General features: G+C 39.3%; 1 protein-coding gene across 7 annotated transcripts in view; it reads right to left on the bottom strand.

The window, feature by feature from the left end:
* Positions 1 to 19714, bottom strand: part of PRKAG2 (protein kinase AMP-activated non-catalytic subunit gamma 2) — a 237468-nt gene that overhangs the window by 14953 nt on the left and 202801 nt on the right. For all 7 annotated transcript variants that reach the window (XM_071805331.1, XM_065831779.2, XM_065831780.2 and 4 more), the window contains 3 exons: positions 16353 to 16462; positions 1764 to 1845; positions 212 to 270 (listed from right to left, as the gene is read on the bottom strand). In XM_071805331.1, the coding sequence (XP_071661432.1) occupies positions 212 to 270; positions 1764 to 1845; positions 16353 to 16462 (251 nt within the window). The remainder of the gene's footprint in view (positions 1 to 211; positions 271 to 1763; positions 1846 to 16352; positions 16463 to 19714) is intronic.

Raw genomic sequence — 19714 nt, 5'->3', positions numbered from 1 at the left:
CAGCATATGTTACCTTCATGGCCAAAGCTACAACTGAACCCAGATATCGTTCTAAGACCTTCCTCACAAAGCCACCTTTTCTTCCAAAAATATCCCCCCAGGGAGTGCACCCATGACATATCAAAGCTACCACTGCTACTAAATCAGTTTGATATTTCAGTTTCTGTACTGCAGGGCAAGTGGTAAAAGTACAGCTTAACATCATACTTACCATTGGAGACTTATAGTATCTATGCAGTATGTTAATGAAATCCGTAATTGTTAACATTCCTGTAACAAGGGACAGATAAGAAACAAATTTTTCAGATATACACTGAATGTATAGAACTTCCAGCTATTTTCTCTATTTGCATTCACAATATATAATTATTCACAATATAGAATTTAATAAACATTAAATCCATGTAACGCAGTATTTGTATTGGGCCGATCAACAGTGGAATTCCAAAACCATGTATTCACTTTCACATTGATACAATACTTCAGAATAAAAACACACATCTGGATTAATGTTCAAAATTATAACCTATGTGCTTCTCCTTTCAGTGTGACCCAAAGAAAACCTGGAATCCACCTGTATTGACCCCAAAAGCGTGGAAAGAAAAGAGGGAGTCTAGAACATATTTAAAGGTTGGAGGTGTATCCTTGTCTTTTTGTTTTAATAAGACACATTCTCATTAGGACTTGCCAAGTCAAGCAGACTCTCAGACTCAAATGAAACAACACTGTAATCCATTTTCTTGAATACTGCTTACTAAAGAACATAATTTAATTGTTTCCATAGTAATCCTCAACATCTGAATTGAAATGTGACTTTCAAAAGAAGAGATACTACATCCATAGTTTATACATTTCAACCACTGATACCAAACTATGTAATGTCATATTATTAGATTAGTTACCTGAAAACATTAATCTTTTTTGAGCTTTCAAGTTCTAAATGTGAGAAGATGTAATTGCTCCACTGTTTACTACTCTTACATCTAAACTGAAGAAACTAAGAAATGGGGAAGGGAAAAATTAATCCACAGGTCAGCCTTAAATGACTAGAGCTTATAGACAGAAAATGAAAATAAATATCAAAGAGCATTCCTATGATATACTGCATAGAACTACTGTTCTTCCCCCTTGGATGTAAAATATTTTAAGAAATACTTTAAAAAGCATCTACCATTCATTTTCAGGAATCCTCACTGTATACTCCAGGTCACAAGAATTACATATCATATTTGTAAGTGCCACTATTACCCTGTTTTCTAACCGCAGAGATCTAGTCTTAGAACTTTATTGTTGTGGCAATTAATTACATAATTTCTTAAAAAGCAATACACAGATCTAAGGCTTTTCTCCCAATATGGGTCATTTCTGTAGCATTCAACATTCGTTCTGGTATTTAAGGATTTTTCAGTGCATCACACTGAGAACATGCAGAGAAAGACATGCTCATATCACATGTAATTTAGGATACTGTAACATTAAATTCTCTTTCTAGTACCTATTTTCAAATTTCCTTTTGGTGATCATTACCTTTATTTTTAAATACACAGTCAAACGCACATATTGGAGACCAAATTTCAGAAGCCCAGGACCTAGAAGAACCATCACAGTTCTCAAAGTACAGCGATGCTGTGAAAATCAGCAACATCTCATTCCTTACCAGAAGGAAAAAATAAACCTTTTTTGCCAGTGCACCTCTAGACCACTTTCTGCAACAGTAAAGCACCCTGGAAATTCAAATAATGAGTAATGTTAGAACCACTTACCTACAAAACTCTGTTTTTTGCTCTCCCACAGTGGAGCTGCTCTCACACCATTCGCCACCAAGGCAAAAAAGGCTTTCTTTACCTGCAAAAAGAATGAACCACTCATCTTTGCTCTTCATTGAGAATACCAAACACCGACAGGTTTCCCCAGCTACGAGGACAAAAACGCAGTATAAACTGGTAGCTGATGCTCAAAATGGCACCAAAACTACACACAGCAATTCAAAACTTTAAGCCTTTTAGTTCTAAAATGGTTAAAAGCTTAGCAAAACCAGGTTTTTTTTTTTGTTAGGTGAATATTTATGTGAAAGCCTCTGATGAACACATATGCTGAAAAGGTACACTCACTAACCCCAAATTTATTCCTGTTTGATATCATCCATAAAAAGTGGTAACCTCCAAAATGATGACATTTTTAATAAATTTTTAGTTAACATAATTATCACAAGTGCCCAGTTTACAGATATAGCTCAACATTTGAAGACTGTGCAATATTCCAGTTAATGTTCACTGTACCAACAATTGCATAAAAGAGACTGAAACAATTAGTTTCATTTCCTCTCCAGCTTTTAGACTCTCAATTTCTACAAATTAAAAGGGATTGTTTGATTATTTTAAACACGACTGAAAGTTAAAAGGACTACCTAGCAGTTCAAGAAACATAACCAGATCCTTTCGTTTAATTAATTAACTCTCCCCAATTTCTGAATCAGAGGTTATGAGGTTATAATGTTATTCTCGAAAGACAATAAAAACTTCCCTGTGAACACAAGTTATTTGAAGCCTGAAGCACAGTCAGGTTCTGCTGCTCCTCAAAGTCTGATCTCTTGATGATATGTTTGAGCATGTTATCATCCCTGTCCTGCCCACACTTCTAAATAGTCTTTACATGGAAAACGTGATACAGAAATGATGGTTCTTGTCCTGGCACAAAACTAGGACATGGCCAATCTATATCTCTGCATCCGTGAAATTGCTCCTTGGTCCAAATAACATGATTGCAATTGCTTGATGACCGCAATCTGAACAGACCATGATTACACAGTGGTATTTCAAGTGTCTACTTTAAGATACGTGCCAAGCGGCTCCTCTCCACAGAGTCAGGAATAAAGGGCTTCGCAGTCGGTGGAATCAGAAGCCAAAAAAATAAGAGCAGAAAAAATATGTAGGTAGGAAAAAAAAAGTAGTCTGCCATTGTTAGCTATATCCTTCTTGGAAAAGTTTGCAAGTCCATCCATATGATAGTGAGTGTCCTACGATATTTGACAGAACCTCCATTTAGACTGGACTTAAGTGTTATAGAGCAGCAGTTTAAATTTCTAAAAGTTGGTAAGACTTCTACTCCGTACCAGAACTCATCACCTCTGTCTACACTTCAGTAATTTGCAGTGAATGTTTCAAATACCCGGTGTTATCCTACTGTGCATGAACTCCAGTCTTTAAGATTAGACTTCTGAAAGCATTTCATATTTCTTGTGACCTTCGTGCAGCCCGACTGCTTCTCTCTGACCACGAGAAACATCTCCTGACCTCCGTGATGACAGTTCTGACTTCACAGATGCTTCTGCTATATCATCAACAAACAGGAATAATGATCTGCATAACAACCACCAACCCTAAACTGGATGAAAACTGAAGAAGCCACATGGGGAAGAAGGTACTCAAGAGTACAAATAAGACCATAAGATACAGACCACATTGTATTTATCTAGAAAATGGCTAAATAAGAAAGGTCCCAGAGGTAGTCATCCACTTCACTGACACAGGTAGGAGTCAGGTCAAGCAAACATTACCAAATCCACCCCAGGAGCATATTAACTCTTAACTAAGACTGAAACCACACAGAAACCCTCCAGGCAGACACATGAAGTGTTCCGACATCACAGCATCACACTTGCAGTTAATGCAGTGAAAGCAGCAGTGAGCTCTTTGGGGAGCAGTTAAGAGGCAGAAGTGATTTCACACAGACTAATTCCACCTTGGGGCAAAGTAAGTTCTAATGATTCTTCATCACAGGAAAAACACTCAAACTGCCTCTGAAAACTTTCAGCTTTGATATCTTTCTGTAAGAACAGCTATCACATGAGGTAAGAGTCACTGTCAACCTGTCTCCCAAGTCTTCCACAAGAAGCAGTATCAGAGCCATAAGGTAACAGCTAATGATTAAAATGAGGGAGAAAAGAGCTTTCGTCCAGACAGAAACCAAGCAACAAAACTCCACAAGCAAATTTACAAACTCCGTCAGTGATAATCTGGAAAAGCAGCATATCCACAGTAGAAAAGATGTGGGGAGCCAACTCCAAGACTTCAGTCAACCTCCAAACTCTTGCTACTACTTCTTTCTCAGACAGAGCAGCAGCAAAGAACACCAACCCAGCACAACGTTCAGATAGGCGAGATGGTAAAAGATCAAGGTGTTATTTTAGATTCAGAAATGATACTTCAAGAAAGACAACTCCAAAAGATAGACTAAACAAGAAGCTCAACTTGTAGACAATCTAAAAGGAATATAACGTTTCCTCAAAGAATCGGTTCTTGCCTCAATTCTGTTTGATTTATTTGCAGGTTGGTTGTCTCCAAGAATCTCAAGAATCTTCTGCTAGATGGCACCTCATCTAGCTTTAAAAGATGGATTTTGGAAAAACTGAGGGCTGCTGAAAAGATACAGCCACTGAGATAGCTCAGACTTAAATCCTTCATAAAATACGAGTTCTGCTTGGGTATTAGGATATTAAACATTTGACATAATAATTCATTAAAATTTAGTAAAGAAATACTTAAAGTCATCCCTCTGGGCTGTCCTCCTAGACCACAGCTTAAGTGAAATTTCCATTGTTTTCTTCAGTTTTTATAGTAGAAAGTGTCACACAGTTACTTTTTAAATAAAATAACAATGCCATAAGTTCTTAATGTTAATACTTGTCTCTTATTTACGTAAGGTAATTACAAGGAAAAAACCCAACAACTTCATTCTTATTTGCTAAAACTGCTTGCAAGCACAAACACTCATCCCCTCACACTTTCCTGTAGTTTCTGTGGTTTACCAGTTCCAGTGGCCCCAAGTACTGCTTGGTGGGCAGCCAAAGCACCGGGGTGTGGAGCTGGGCTTTCATCCAGCACATTTACATGTTTTGGTGATGTTCATGCAGAAAATACCCACAGGGACCTTCCTTTCCTATTATATATAGTTGGTAGCCTTTGAAGATCTCTACCATGTCCCATCTTTGGGCCTCCAACAGTGTTTTGAATTCTTGACCCCACCAGCGTTGATCTTTCTCCGATCTTGAATGCTGGACTGGCCTGACCTTCACAAAACCATTGTTCTTCAGCCAGAGCCCACAGATTATTGCCATTCAACACCACGTACAGTCTTTAAACAAAGCACTTCTATTCTTATTAACCAGGTAGTGGTCTTAACAAACACAATGTGCCCAAATTTAGAGGTTCTGACATATACGTTGACCTTGCATATTCACCACATCTCTCTATAGGCAACCCTGGGAAACACTCATTTGTGGTGTGACTCAGCAGCGTTAGAGGTTCAGCTGCATCCCACAGATCCATTTCCCCCCTCACTGACTCTAAGATGTTTAGATACTTACAATTAGACATGGAATCCTACTTTTTGTGACTACTTGTCTTCTCCGATATTCTGCTCCTTGAGTAGAAGGATCATTTTATAGCAAAGGTACATAGCGAGCAAAATCTTACATGTATCACAGATCACCTCACCAACAGCTGCTATTACACTGCAATGAGCACAACAAGAGCAAGCTTTTCTTACTACAGAAACTCATTACACTGACTGTGAATACACTGAATAAAAGAACAGACTAATTTAGGTTAGACAGGGTTTTTGGAGATCATCATTTCTGCAGATCATCCAAACATTTCTAAGTCTTAATGAAGATGTAGCCTCTTCCGATATAACAGTCATTACCAAGAAAGATTCCATTAGACCAATACATAAGAAGTCTTGTTTTGCAGGTTATCCGATATTTGGAAAACCTTGTCCCTTATGGTGTTAGTGAGCTCCAAAATAGCTGGACTACCAAGCAGCGACACCAGAAATGGTGACAATAGACAGAAGATTTCCAGACTACAGGAATTTTTTTCCTGACAGGAAATACTACAGAGGACACTCCTCATTCAGATACACCAGAGCAGTAATCTCACAAGGCCTTGTGGAAATGCCCTCTCAAGTGAACACCTGTGAATGAGAAACATCTGAAAGGAAAACTCAAAAAATTCAGCGTGTGTACACACACACACACATTTCATCTTGTTTTACCTAACACTACGTTATGAAAATGTTCATTATGTGAATAAGTGACCAGTGGATTTCAGACTTGGCTTCAGGACTGTCCCAGAAGGCAAGGAGGGTGACGGCGGCTGTTGCAATCACAGCTCCTGGTGCAAAGGGTCAGTGCTGAGCGAAGCAGAGAATTCTCCTCTGCTGAAAGACACACAGCTCAGCACCATCGTCTCAATGCCAAAGTTAACTTGGAAAAGCTGGAAGGTAACAGAAGGAAGAAGCACAGTTATGGAACATCTACAGAACTGCCAGTGCCAAGCAAGAAGATGATGCAAGAGACTAGTAGCCTGGACAGTGTTAAAAGATCTGCCAGACTTTCTTTAGTATGGCTGCCATCCAAGGGCAAGATAATAAATGTGCACCTCTCTTGAATCATCTTTCCCTGAATAAAGCAACACCGAGCCACTAGCTTTACTTGCCTCTAAAGCCCCTCACGTAACGCCAAGAAATATCTACTCTGTCAAATCAGAATAGAAAGGAAGAAGCTCCTGCTTTTATTTTTATCATCTCCAGGTCCTGATGGATGCTCAAACAAGAGCTAGAACACTCATCATCATTTTCACTGAATAAGTTAATTGTCATTTTCACTGGACAAGCTCACAACCTCCTAGTCTTTTCTCAGGATGATGATTAAGGGCTACAAAACTTAGAACACAGACCTCAGAAAATTCCCATGTGGACAACAGTATCAAAACCAAATCTTTCAGGCAATCACTGAGAAACAATAACCCTTCCTAGCGGAACAAAATACAAAGTTTGATATGTAGTTGAAAGAAATTTGCAAGAGGAAGGCATTCAGTCTTAGTAAATTGGATAGGAACAGCTGAAAAAGTACTGTAGAAAGTTAAACTCATATACCGATATGCTCACATGTTCTAAGTAAAAAAGAGCAAGGCACAAGGAGCCTTCTCAATGGGTCCCTTACAAAGGGGAAAAAGTCTTCCATTTTCAAGGGATAACAGTATATATATCTTCACAAGATACGCAAACATGACAGTCACTCTAGAATACAATCTTTATTCTCGCCATTAGAGTAATAAGGCACGAGAAAAAGTCACCTTGAGACTTTTTAGAGGCTAAACACTTGAATTTCAATAGTTCTTACCCAGCAAGGAGACCAAGAGCAGTACAACTGGTCTCTGTTGTAACAGGAAAACCATCAAAACTCTGCTGTGACCTTTGTACTGCACAAAACCCAGGCAACCTACACTTTACTGCCTTGGTCTAAATGTGTTTATGAGCTGAGTGACTCTCAAATGCTTTTGATGTGAATATGTGAGGAACAGGGCAACAGTTTCTAGCCCAACATAAACAGGACTATACTTCTTTAAGCAGCATGGCAAGTTCTCTGGCTGCCCAAATCTTGGCAGATCTCTAAGAGAGGAAAAAGAATGAAATGATGAAGGGTCCAAACTATTGTATATGAGAGAGAGGCAAAGCTGGATGACCCACCTGCAGTAAGACAAGTTTATGAAGCCTCTCCCCTGCTATCCCCTCACATCGTAGTGCTGCTTCTGTGTCAGAGGCTGTAAGGCAGATCTTGTACAAGGAACTAGTCGCTGGTTTTGTGTACCTGTTTGACAACACAGCTAGCAAAGCAGCAAAACAAGGTAGCTACTGCAGTCAGACTAACACAGTGTCAAATAGGGTGCAAGCTCACTCATACCCAGTAATTTATAAACCTTATCTGAAAAATACTCTTTAACCATGACTGGAGGTGCCCACACTGGGTTTTCTCCTTTATTCACTCCCAACTTCTCCTGCAAGTCTTCAGATCCCAGGTAACGCAATACAGTCCACTGAAGGCTCACCACCCAGTGTTCACAGTGACTTGTGGTACAGTATTTGGGAACACAGCAAAAACACAATACTAAGTTGAAAATACAACTTTGCCACAGAAAGCCCTTTGGCTAACCCTCTTCTTCCACACTGTCAGCAACACCTTCAAAGGACTTCTCTCTACGGCCCAAAAAATTTTTGTGAACTGATCTAGGACTCCAGCACGATCATCACCTTGATAATGCAAAAGCAGTACAAGCTAAATATTATCCTAATACATCAGGCACTTGTGCTTTGAAGCAATTCACACCCAGATGGCAATGACATTTAAACACCTTCACCTGAGGAGAAGGTAATTCTTCCCAAATGCAAGATCTGAAGCAAAGGAATTCAGGGAGATAGACCAATTTTCCATAGGTCCCCACATCAGCTTTCCAAACGGTCAAGAGGAAACTGAAAAACACTTCTCCTAACTTGTAATCTAGGGATGACGCCTACGATCAAGAAACAGGTAAAGATCTCACAGGAATTGCTCTCTTTTAAAAGAGTTCACTAATTGCTTTGTCCCAGTTTCCCAAAAAGTGGCCAACAAAACACTGGCAAGGATATTAAACATTAATTGGCAATTCCATTCTTTTTTTTTCTTCAAATAAAGCTGTAATGCCCAATCCAGACATCTTTTTAAGTTACAGAGAACTACAGTACTTTAAAGGAGCTATCTTGAAAAGTCAAAATCCTCTTTTGTAGTGCATATATAGAGTTCAGTGTTTTTATAAATTGGCTTGTCTGGAGGGACTAAACCAGTATGCAGGACTACAACCAACCATCTCAGCATGATGACTGTTGCATTCGAATTTATTTTCCAATTACTTTCTTCTTTGGTCTATGAATTTGGTAGAAGCATTTCCTCCTTCAAGGTCTATACCTTTAAAAAAAGAGACTACTTAAGGACTCAACCATAAAGACTTTTGCCTAGGGCAAGGGCCAAGCAGGTCTTGAAGAGAAGAATTTCCTCCTTTACCTTATCACACCCTCAAGTAAAGCAGAGAAAAATGGGACAAACCTGTTATGAACTGAAAGGCTACATTCACTTTCACATCTGAAAAACCCCAGTCAAACATTCACAAGCATCTCCTCTAGTTCATGTTGAATTTGGAAAGCTTGCATTAAACAGTTCTCCCTTCATAGGAGGTGGAAAGGGAACTCCTGGTGGATGATGTGCTACTAATGGCCATAAAGTGCTTAGTAAAATTCAAGTACTGATGGAGTAATACCCTTCAGACCCAAGCCAAACCCTAGAAATAACAGATTGTGTCTTGTCCTGAAAGCAGGCACAAGTTCTATATTTCTCCCCAGAGAGCAGGTACTACATCCATGTGCAGAAATCTTCCCCGCACCACATCCACATGAAAACATCCCAATCCAACAGAGAACACCAAACTTAGACCTTAATCGATACTCTGTGTCCATATTGTAGCCGGCAGTTAAGGGCCCTCCTTCTCCCCCTAACAACATCTCATGTGTCGATTTAACCAGGAGTTCTAGATAGCAGCTGGTCCAGTATTACAGTCAACTGTTACTCCATTTCAATAAGGTGCTCTGCTGATACTTAGTTCCACCTGCTGTTTGAGCTGAGCCTAAGCATTCTAGTCAAATAAAAAAAAAAAAGCACAGCTCTTTTCTGAGAAAAATAATCATACTTTCAAAAAAAAAAATCACTTCAAGCCACAATTTCTGCTGCTATATCTCATGCCACAATGGGCTAAGAGTAAGACATTAGGTGAGTGTCATAGGCAGAGCCACTGGGACCAGCTGCATTGGGAAGGGTACGGAAATTCTTTCATAGGTTAAGATCTTATCAGAAAAAGTGGTGGTGAGGGAGGGAAGACATGAAGAATGATGTATGACTTTCACTCAGCCAACCACAAATACCTTACCTACACCCTGCATAGACCAAACTTCTTCTGCTCAATTGGTGCAACAAACTCATTATCTTCCTCCAAGATCCAGAAATTAATGTTTCCTATTGGTTTTGAGAGCTGCAAGAATTAAGCTCCTATGCTTGTTATGTCCAAGCAACAGGAATAGCTCTAAAAATGAAAAATAACACAAGAGTCTTCCCGTATTATGCTACTGATTCCAACCTGATCTCAATGAAGGGAGCTTTTATGCGGCCTGCTCAACTGCCTCAGCCCACATGCCGGTTAGAAGCTAAATTACATTATTTTCTTATAGTTCTGTGGGACGGGTAAGTAAGTGGGGGTGTTCACACTCCTCAGAAATGCAGACAGTATATTAGTTAAATGTAATGACTTTGAAGAGGAAAAACCTCAAAGCCAATTAAGGAACAGACAGTGAATCCTTTTGTAAAGCTGTGAGAACTCTGTTGTGACAGCAGACCCAGACTCTGCTGCGTGTTTCTGGAAGCAAAAAATTCCAGAGTGTTCTTCCTGGAAGCCTGGTCTATCTTATAACCTTGGAGAGAGGCAACGCCCCAGACAAGAATGACCTGGAGGGAACAAGAATAATAAAACCATTTACTGAATAGTCAGGACAAGGAGGAGAAACACAAATCATCTTCCACTCTTCTAATGTGGAATCCATTGCATGTTCTGCAGAAGTTACATTTACTTCCAGCTTGTTAAACCACTAAAAATGTTTCCAGAAGATTGCTCCAAATATTCTTCTAGCTATGCGGTAGGAAAAAAAGTATTTGAGCTGTTACCAGCATGTGAGTTACTGACAAAAGTCTGCATTAGTGACAGTGATATCTGCTCCGTTACCAATTTAGATAATTTCATTAAACAGAAAGGTTAAATAATCTGGCCTTCAAGTCACGCAACTGTGCAAGGTTTCTTCAGGATACAAAAGAGTCTTTAGGATTCTGAAAGCTGATTTTGATGACTGTTTCCACACAAACGAGATTTTTATTAGTTTATGAAGAAGTACAGGACAAACATTTCAAAAGCAGCTTCAAGGTCATGGTGAGCAAAAGCTACATATGTTTTAGTATTAAAACATAAATTTGCTTTGAACAGGTAAGAAAATAATTTAACTAAAGGTTAGCCAGAGCTTATACAAATTTGACAAGACGCAGTCACTACATTTGCTAACATTGCGTTCCTGGGACTGCAGACTGGTGCTTGATGTGGAGCAGGGAAGTCCCTGTCTTACACTGACCTTCTACATTCCTTTTGGAGGGTTAATTGCTCTGCACTACAAAATAAGCTAATCCTTCTCATCTTTACGTAGACTGGGCAAAGTCAAAACAAATTAAGTAATAAATTTGCTTGAAGGCCAGACAGAAATCTGGTCTTAAATAAGCTTATAGAGCTAAACTACAGAGACTGTTGGAAGTTAGGTAAGAGCCATTCCTTTAAGAAAAAAAAAAAAAAAAAAAAATCAGAGTTCAGGATGGAAGGGGGGAATGTGATGCCTTGGAAGGAAAGATCACAGTCAAACATATGCAGTAACAAAGAAAAACAGAGAAATCAAATTAATAGATGATGTTAGTATTACTCCAGACGAGTAATCTGACTGATAGAATGTGAATAAATTGCTGTATTTTGTTGACATATGAAGCTAATAAAGGAATTACTAAAATTCCTGTTTTCCTTCAAAGTATTAGCATCAGTTTCAAAGGAAAAGATCAGATCACTGTGTCACTGTATATACCTGATACAAGTTTAACACACTGGAAGTAAGATCTAGATGTCACTATATTTCTCCAGATCACTAAATGCATTAACACTTGTAGATCACTCAAACGCTGTGCTGAAGACACAAGCTGGTAACCAGTAAATCTGCATTCAGCTCAGTGGTTTTCTGGAGTCTGTTATAAAGATAATCCAGATCCGTTTATTGAATAATTAGGAGAAGAACAATATGTGAATGCTCATTACAGAGTCGCCCTTCAGGGGACAACCCTCCTGACCCCCTCAAAGGGCTGTGAAGTGTTTGTTCTCCTATTGTTTGCATCTTGGGAGATGTGCAAGAAATTAGACAGTTTATCCACTGTGAGCTGCGCTCTGTTGCAACTTGCCTATTTCCCCACCATCCACAGAGTCAAGTTTCCAAACTTCACAGGACAGCTCATTAACATCTAATTGTCTCTTGACTCCCTTCCTGGTCAGATTAGATTTTTAAAAGTCGATTTAATGTGCGTCAAGTGAAGATAGCATCTTCTCTGGGAAAAGCAAAAGGCTGGAGCTTGTCACAAACAAGGAGCATTCACGGGTCACAGGCAGGGGAAAGCCACAGCCCCAAAGTAGAGTTCAATATGATTCTGTATATCTTTGAGATGCAAATACTTACAGGTTACTTCTATATTAGTAAACTAAAAGGGTGAAAGAACACTCTGCTGTTGGTCTAAATCAAGAGAACTGTGCCAGCTAGAGCTCTCCCAGACAGCATCTGCCACTTCTCAGGGTTCCATACAGGCCAGGAACCTTTTCAGGTAGGCAGACCAGATGCAAATACTCTGTTTTGGGGGAAATACAAGCTAAGTTTTGCTAAGGCAAACTGAACCGTGTCAGTTGGCTTCGGGCAGGTAACATACCTTGGCTCAGAACATTTATTTATTTTGTATAGATGTTGCTTAGGTCTGTGCCAAGTGACACGTTCTCCGGCTGAAGCACGGCACACTTCTCCCTTCCCAGATGATCCAATGCCTAACGGAGGTGCAGCAGACACACCACTGCTTCCACACTTGCCCAATGCAGGTACCAGCTCCACAGGTATATTCTGGACAGTTTGGTTGCTGCTGGAACCGAGAGGCCCCCATGCCTTACGACCCACAAACAAACAGGACCAAAGAGACCGTCAGCCCATCCCTTCTCTTTGTTACTTACTATTGCAGCTATTTAAGGCTGCATTTTTGTTGCCAGTGTAATGACACCTTACCATCTCCTGTCTTATTCAGGGTTAAAACAAGATTCCTTACAAGTCTTTACACTCAATCCCTCAAAGACATTGAGACTAAACATTTACTTTTATTAATAGATGTTGCTTCAGTGCTATGAGTTGTGCCACACTATACAAACTAATGTCTCCAGTTTTCCCACAGCTAACAACAGTTTTAGAATACTTTCCACAGTATCTCATGAATCATTTTCTAGGGTAGAAACATGCCATGTGCTGTGCTTGCTGGCCAGTAGAGGGAGATGGGATACTATAGTCAAATAAAAATCCAACAGCAGGGTTTTTCAAAGGACACCACTATACACAACACAGCTCCGTTTTTAGTAGTTCTTCCATTGATTGCTACTAGTTTTCACTAGGAGGGGCAAAAAGTGAGCTCTCACATATTCTGATTTAGCCCTAGCACTATTAAAAACCTAAGTTGTATTTGGACAACTTTTTAAAGGCACCACGCTTTTTTGTTTGGTTGGGTTTTAAATAAGGAGAAACGCTGATTTAGGCAGGGGTGAAACAGATCCTCTCAGTTTGAGAAAATTCATGGACACAATGTTTCGAAGCTGCATACTACATATTCAAAATAAGAACTGTCAGAAAGTCATAACATACTGGAAAATAGGTAATATATATATATATATTAAAAATTAAAACACAAAGAACATTTTAGAAGTTTTTGTTTGACTACCCTTATTAGGTACATTCTCCACCATCTAGCTGTTCTTAAAAAAACCTGTTATATTTTTATATTCCAGACAAATGTATGTGCACCAGCCACACGGCTCAAGCTCAAGAACTAGAATGTGTTTTGAAGATACTGAAGGTGGAACAAAGTGCTAGGTATAGAACTACAAAGGAAAACACTGAATTATTTAGAAGAACCCCTAGCAGCATAGCCCAGGATAAGCATTCAGATCAACCTGTTAAATATTTTCTTAATTAGCCTGTAATTTAATATTTTCTTAATTGCTGTGTAATTTAATAGTTTTGCAAAATTTGCAAATTTGGAAGACAGTGTCAATGCAAGAAGAGGATTACTGCTTTAATATAATATTATGACTTTATAAATTAAGAGTAATTGCAACTGGGATTAAATGTAACGGTGTGAAGTCCAAAAAAATGCAGTTTGCAGGAAGAAAGCTCCTCACCAGTAATCCAGGTTCAAGGTCTGGTTCACATTTGTCACATACTAGATAGAGTCCGAATGAATAACTAGACTCCCTTCTACCACCAGTGCTTTCAAATACCTGGAGAAGCAGACTGAGAATATGACCCTGTGATCCTAAACCAAGCCTTGCCTTGTTATTCTCCAGTTGAAATCTATGACCATCATCAGGGATCCCAAATAAGTCAGGGATTTTGGTAGAACATTGCTTAATGTTTTTTCATTACCATTAAGTTACCCAGCGAAAATTCACAAGGTTCATTCACTCGCACTCTGATTCTCCAAGTACTACCTCACACTGCTCACAAACTGGAAATGAGACTACCTTCTTTATGTTAATAGTACCTCAACTCCAGTAACGAAAGCTGGTATCTGGCATGATTTCATGTAACCCATCAAGAGATCTGGAGAATCAAAAAGGAATAGGTGACCTGTCTCAATGGCCCCAAGATTAACTGGTTCACAGAAAAAGGAAAATTGATCTTTCCAACAGCACCAGTGACCAAGCTCAAGCCTTTGACCCAGGTGACCACTGACAGCTGAGAACTCAACAGGTAGCGGGGTCACACCAACCAGCTGCAGGTACCAACTCCCAACAGATTCTCTCAGTGTGAGAATAAATATCCCCTGGAATCATAAAGAAGCTCATAGTCTTTGAGAAGAGCTGAGTGACTGTAAAAACTACCATCCCAAATTTGACCTTTCAGGTCAAAGAAGTCTGGATTCTTTAGTTTCGAGTTGACAGTTATTCTCTCTTTGGGGCAGAAGAAAGAAAAAACAATGCAGAACTTTTTCCCTCTGAGATAGTGAAAAAGTCAACACAACCACCCACCCAAAGAAGCAAACCGAGAGACAGAGAAAGAAATCTCTGAAAAGGAATGTGGCAAAACAGTAGAGTGAAATATTCATTATAATTATATTTCCATGTAACAGAGACTCTTCATTAGAGCTTACAGTGCTTGCACAATCGGAGTCCATGTGAATAGTGAAATGCAAGAGCAGATGCAGTTGAAAGACCGCATCAAAACAGTCAAGAAGTGGAACACACAAAGAAAATCAATGTCAACATTTCAACTCTTGAATGACTGATGCCTGTGTGCCTGAAAGCTTTTCCTCTGAAACTGCAGACTACCTTTTTTCATCTCTAATCACAGATCAGGTGACTTTTCACTACAAAATCCAGTGTCCAGTAAAGCACAGAGAAGAACCCTAGGGAAATAAAAGTGACTGTTCCATTGACACCAAGGTGTTTAAGGATCAGAAATTTCCAGTAGAAGTCTGGCTTTCTGAATAAAAGAGGAAATAGTCTGAGATGAGACATGGGTAACTGTTATGTTCAGCATTGCCTTCTTGGCTACCAGATCAGTTGGCAGCAGGAGGCCCTTCAGCACACAGGCAGTCTTAACCACAGCCCTGCTCAGGTTTTAACATAATACTGTTTTATTTTTGTACTCCAGAACTCAAGAAGGATGATGCCAGTCCTTGTACAATAGACTAATATGTGTGCAGTACTCTAGATCCCTCCCATTACTTTGCCTTGTTGTGCAATGTAGGTTTTCAGATCATAGCACTCTAGCATTATATATAATTATCTGATACGCAAGATGGTTCTGTGAACATTTTGGGACTAAGTATCTATTACATGGTTGCCTCTGGCTGTGGAAAGCTGAAATCTAATTGAGCAGTACATTGCAGACCAAAATTACTTAATGGGCTTAGTTAAACTAGAATTGGAGCATCTTGAAAAGCAAAAACACACCGAAATAAACAAAACCCAAAGCAAGCCGAAAAACACCATTTGCAAAATCCAGGAAACAAAAAGAAAGCCACAGCTTTGTACTGCACTGCAGAACAGATTAGTCTGTTTCTATAGCAGGCAGCTAATACCTTCTTTTGGCAAACAAACTCTTCAGACAGAGCCAAGAGTCTAGCAGATGATTTACTGATGAAAAGTAAAATGAGAAACTGAAAAATTTTCTGGAGAATGTAATAATTTGCAAAATTAAGTAATCCATTTTAGTCTTAAATTGTCTTACCAATATCACAGGAACAGGCTCGAAACACCTGGATACTCTCTAGCTATTGCATAGGGATCATTACATACAACTTCTTTTTTGTAAATTCTGATAGCTATGAAGAAGCCAATAAGTTTAGGCTCACACGAATTTTTTTTAGATAGTGATTCCAACTGCAAAACAAATTCTATCCTCTCTTTCCGTTCTGCTAGGAAGTCTTTCCCCAGCTCTTCCTCTGGTACAACATCAAAGATACAGATAAAACAACGTGGTTTTGTACAGTCAAAGCATAAGGGGAAAATTTCTCTTCAAGAGATCAAATTTCATTTAACACTCAGGAAATACTCATTAAAAAAGAAAATGAACCACAAGCAAAGGCAGACTGAAAGGAGAATACTCACTTGTAGCGTAGTGTCGAAAACAACAAGCTTAGAGCTTGTTGGAACAATGTCATAACACTTGTGTGACCTCATGAATCGCACATAAATGTCACTTTCCGATTCTTCAAGTGCTGTAAGTAAAAACATTATGTTGTTTTATTTAAGTAACCTTAAACAAACAAAAAAAAAAAGTAGTAACAAACATGCCAGATCAACTGAACACCACCACGGAAAGCCAACCCTAAAGCAAAACTCACATTCACACTTTCAGATCTGGACAGACAGTCATAGTTTCACACTTTGCATTTCAGACTCATCTTTCCTTTCAAATTAAAGAGAACATAGTTCTTCCTTGATGAGAAAGGACTTCCACACTGAAGATTTTTGTTTGTTTGTTTGTTTTTTCTTTTGTTTTTTAATCTTGTTTTTCTAACAGCAACCTATTGGAATATGCATCTGAACTCTAGTTATGTACAGTTTGAAACTTAACCAGTGCCAGGCTTAACTAACTCAAGCTCCTTAAATTAATATTTCTCTCATCTCTTTTCATACAGTAATTTTGTATTTTCTAGAGAGGCAGCAGGCAAGTTATGTTATCACTTCCATTCTCTTCAGGCTACTTCCCATACAGCATCACAAATTCAATACTTCATTTATGAAAACAGGACCCACTTGGCTGGAATGGTTTTAGTGTGGCGTGTCTGTAGCAAGGATGTGTAATCCAGCCCACATTAACTTAAATTTACTTTGCATTTGTCAGCATTTACATGCGAATATATACATTCTCTAGATCTGCTCAGGTACGCTAGATTTTTTTTAAAGCATTTTTAAAGCATTCTGGCCCTTCGTTCTTCACAGCAGGTACTAGAACTCAGTCAAGGTTGACCCCTCCATCAGATTTGCACCCTTCAGACCCTGTAATAACGCACAGAACCTTAGTCATATGTCAAACTTTCAAAGAGTGGAGACAAAAGAAAACAAAACAAAAACAAAACTTGAAATACCTACTGATCATTGAAGAACTTCATATTAGGAAGCTAAAAAAACTCAAAATCAATCATCTAGCACTTGACAAGTTATTTGTCACTTCCAGAGTGGCTCAGCACAGCTTCTTTAGTCCAACTCTACAGAATCAACCTGGACCTCCCCTGCAAGTGGCTACTCTAGGACACAAGGTTTCTTCTACATACTAAGCAAGTCTCATCTCCAATTCACATTACTCTTTCCCCACCAAAACACAGCAAGGTGAAATAGAAGTTCCATAGGAATACAGAAAAGAGTGTCCAACCGGGAGGAAGCAGAAGAAAAAACCCAAAATAATGTATTGGATTTATGTTTCTATAAAGGTCAGGACCAGAAGTGAAAATAGTAGGAACTACGACAAATTGATAAGACATTAGGAAAACATGTGAGCGACTTGACAGAGCAAGGACTAGGCAGACAGACTTGGAAAATGCTGGCAAGGAGCAACTTTTATGAGATGATCCCAAAGGAGAACTGGTACTGACTTGTCAAGGGCACGTGTAGTACTGGTTAAAAAGCGTAGTTTGGGACAGAGAAACCTTTATGTAACTACGTCATATTTTAACATCTTATCTTTCAACTCCTGCAACAGCATAAACAGTTACTACCTGTACAAAACTAATTTAATGACCCTGCAAGAGAGCAAGTTGTTGCGGTTTTTTAGTTGGGTTTCGGGTTTTTTTTTGTTGCTTTTTGAAGACACAAATGAGAAGCAGGGAGGGGACAAGACACAAAGCATTAAGAAAAATACTGTAAAAACATTTAGATGACATACCAAGAACACTGATCTTTAGGAAATTAAGGTTGCTTCCACAGCCATAAATGCAGTCCCTCTATGCAGCATCAGAATCCTCATTTCCTCGTGTCTCAACTTTTTCCATGGGACAGTACGCAGCGAGAACAGCACTTGAAATGTCAGAAAATAAGATGGGCTGCTACCAGAAGCAGTAACCACTAGAGAGACACTGCACTGGCATGTCCTTCCCCAGCACCACAAAAAACTGCAACAATCAGCCTACAGAACAGGACAAAGCGAACTTCTTCCAGTTTTGGTCTCCTACATCCCAATTGCTGCAGCAAGACTCCAACAGTTTTGAATCATCAGCAGACCAAGTCTATTCCCCATGCTGATTGAAGGAGGTTCTGCAAAACCTTCACACCAAGTACCCAGAAACTACTACAAGCATATGTACCCAGGGAAGTTACTATTCTAATTCTGAATCTGTACTTCCTATTGAGTTTGTAGCCTTAACAATGTAATTTTGTATCCAAGTGAGTAGCTACAGGTAGAAACAAGCATAGGAACACCTCAAATAGTTCATAAAATGCAAAACAATCAACTGTTTTTAGCTGGAAAAAAACGTACACTTTTAGCAGAGCACATCATTGGTCAATACAGTCTCACCATCCTACCAACAATTATGCAAATTTGATGTATCACGATAGTAAGGGCAGTAACTGCAAAGCAGGACCTGTCTCCAGATTTAATCAAGCAAGGCATTACCATACACTTCCACTCCAAACACAATTTCAACTGGACCCCAACAATCCTCACCCACTTAGGGTGCCTGGTACTGGTGAGGTGCTACCCCACCCTGCATTGCCTTCCAACTTGGAGAAGGCACCACAAAGCAACTGCTGCCCAAACTGACACCGCAAAGTTACAATCAGAAATATTCAGAAGCATGAGAGAGTTATTTGGGAGCTCTGTTTAACATCCATATGAATAGCTAGGAAACTCTAGCAGTATCTGAACAAGGACCCAATTGTCCAGCTAGAACTGAGGTTTATTTCTACAGAACATCCTTACACTATAAAGAAGTATAATGCACTGCTTTATTAGTTATTAACTAAACATGCAAAACATAAGTAGCACTGATTTAACTCACATGTCCTACATGACTATCAAGTGTCTGTTGGAAAGGATATTTAAGACCTTCTAACACCTTCAGCTACTTGAGATTACTAAACAGACGTTGCAGCCTAATTCTTTGCACAGATATTGTACGTGCACTATGTATACACAGCTGCACAAAGAAGAAAAGGTCTCTCAAGCTGAAGGCTTAGCACATCTCAGGGGTGCACTCACACCCGCCTTTCCTGCACAGCACACATGCAGAGGTCTCCTTTACAGTTCCTCTCACCTTCCAGAGGACAAACTTACTGCTTTTGTTTGTATCCAACCACCACTGTGCTGCAAATACAAATAATCAAATATAAACACTGTAATCTCCATTAGAATATCTCGACTTTATTACCTACTTGTTTTCTAGTTCCAGCCTTACTTGTTCTTCCGATAAATGCTCATTCTTTCCGGCTACTATAAAGCTTCTGCAGTCTTATGCAGTCCCTGCAGAGCC

Source organism: Patagioenas fasciata, chromosome 2, assembly GCF_037038585.1.
Source record: "Patagioenas fasciata isolate bPatFas1 chromosome 2, bPatFas1.hap1, whole genome shotgun sequence".
Classification (NCBI taxonomy): Eukaryota; Metazoa; Chordata; class Aves; order Columbiformes; family Columbidae; genus Patagioenas; species Patagioenas fasciata.
This window is presented reverse-complemented; position numbering and strand designations above follow the sequence as displayed.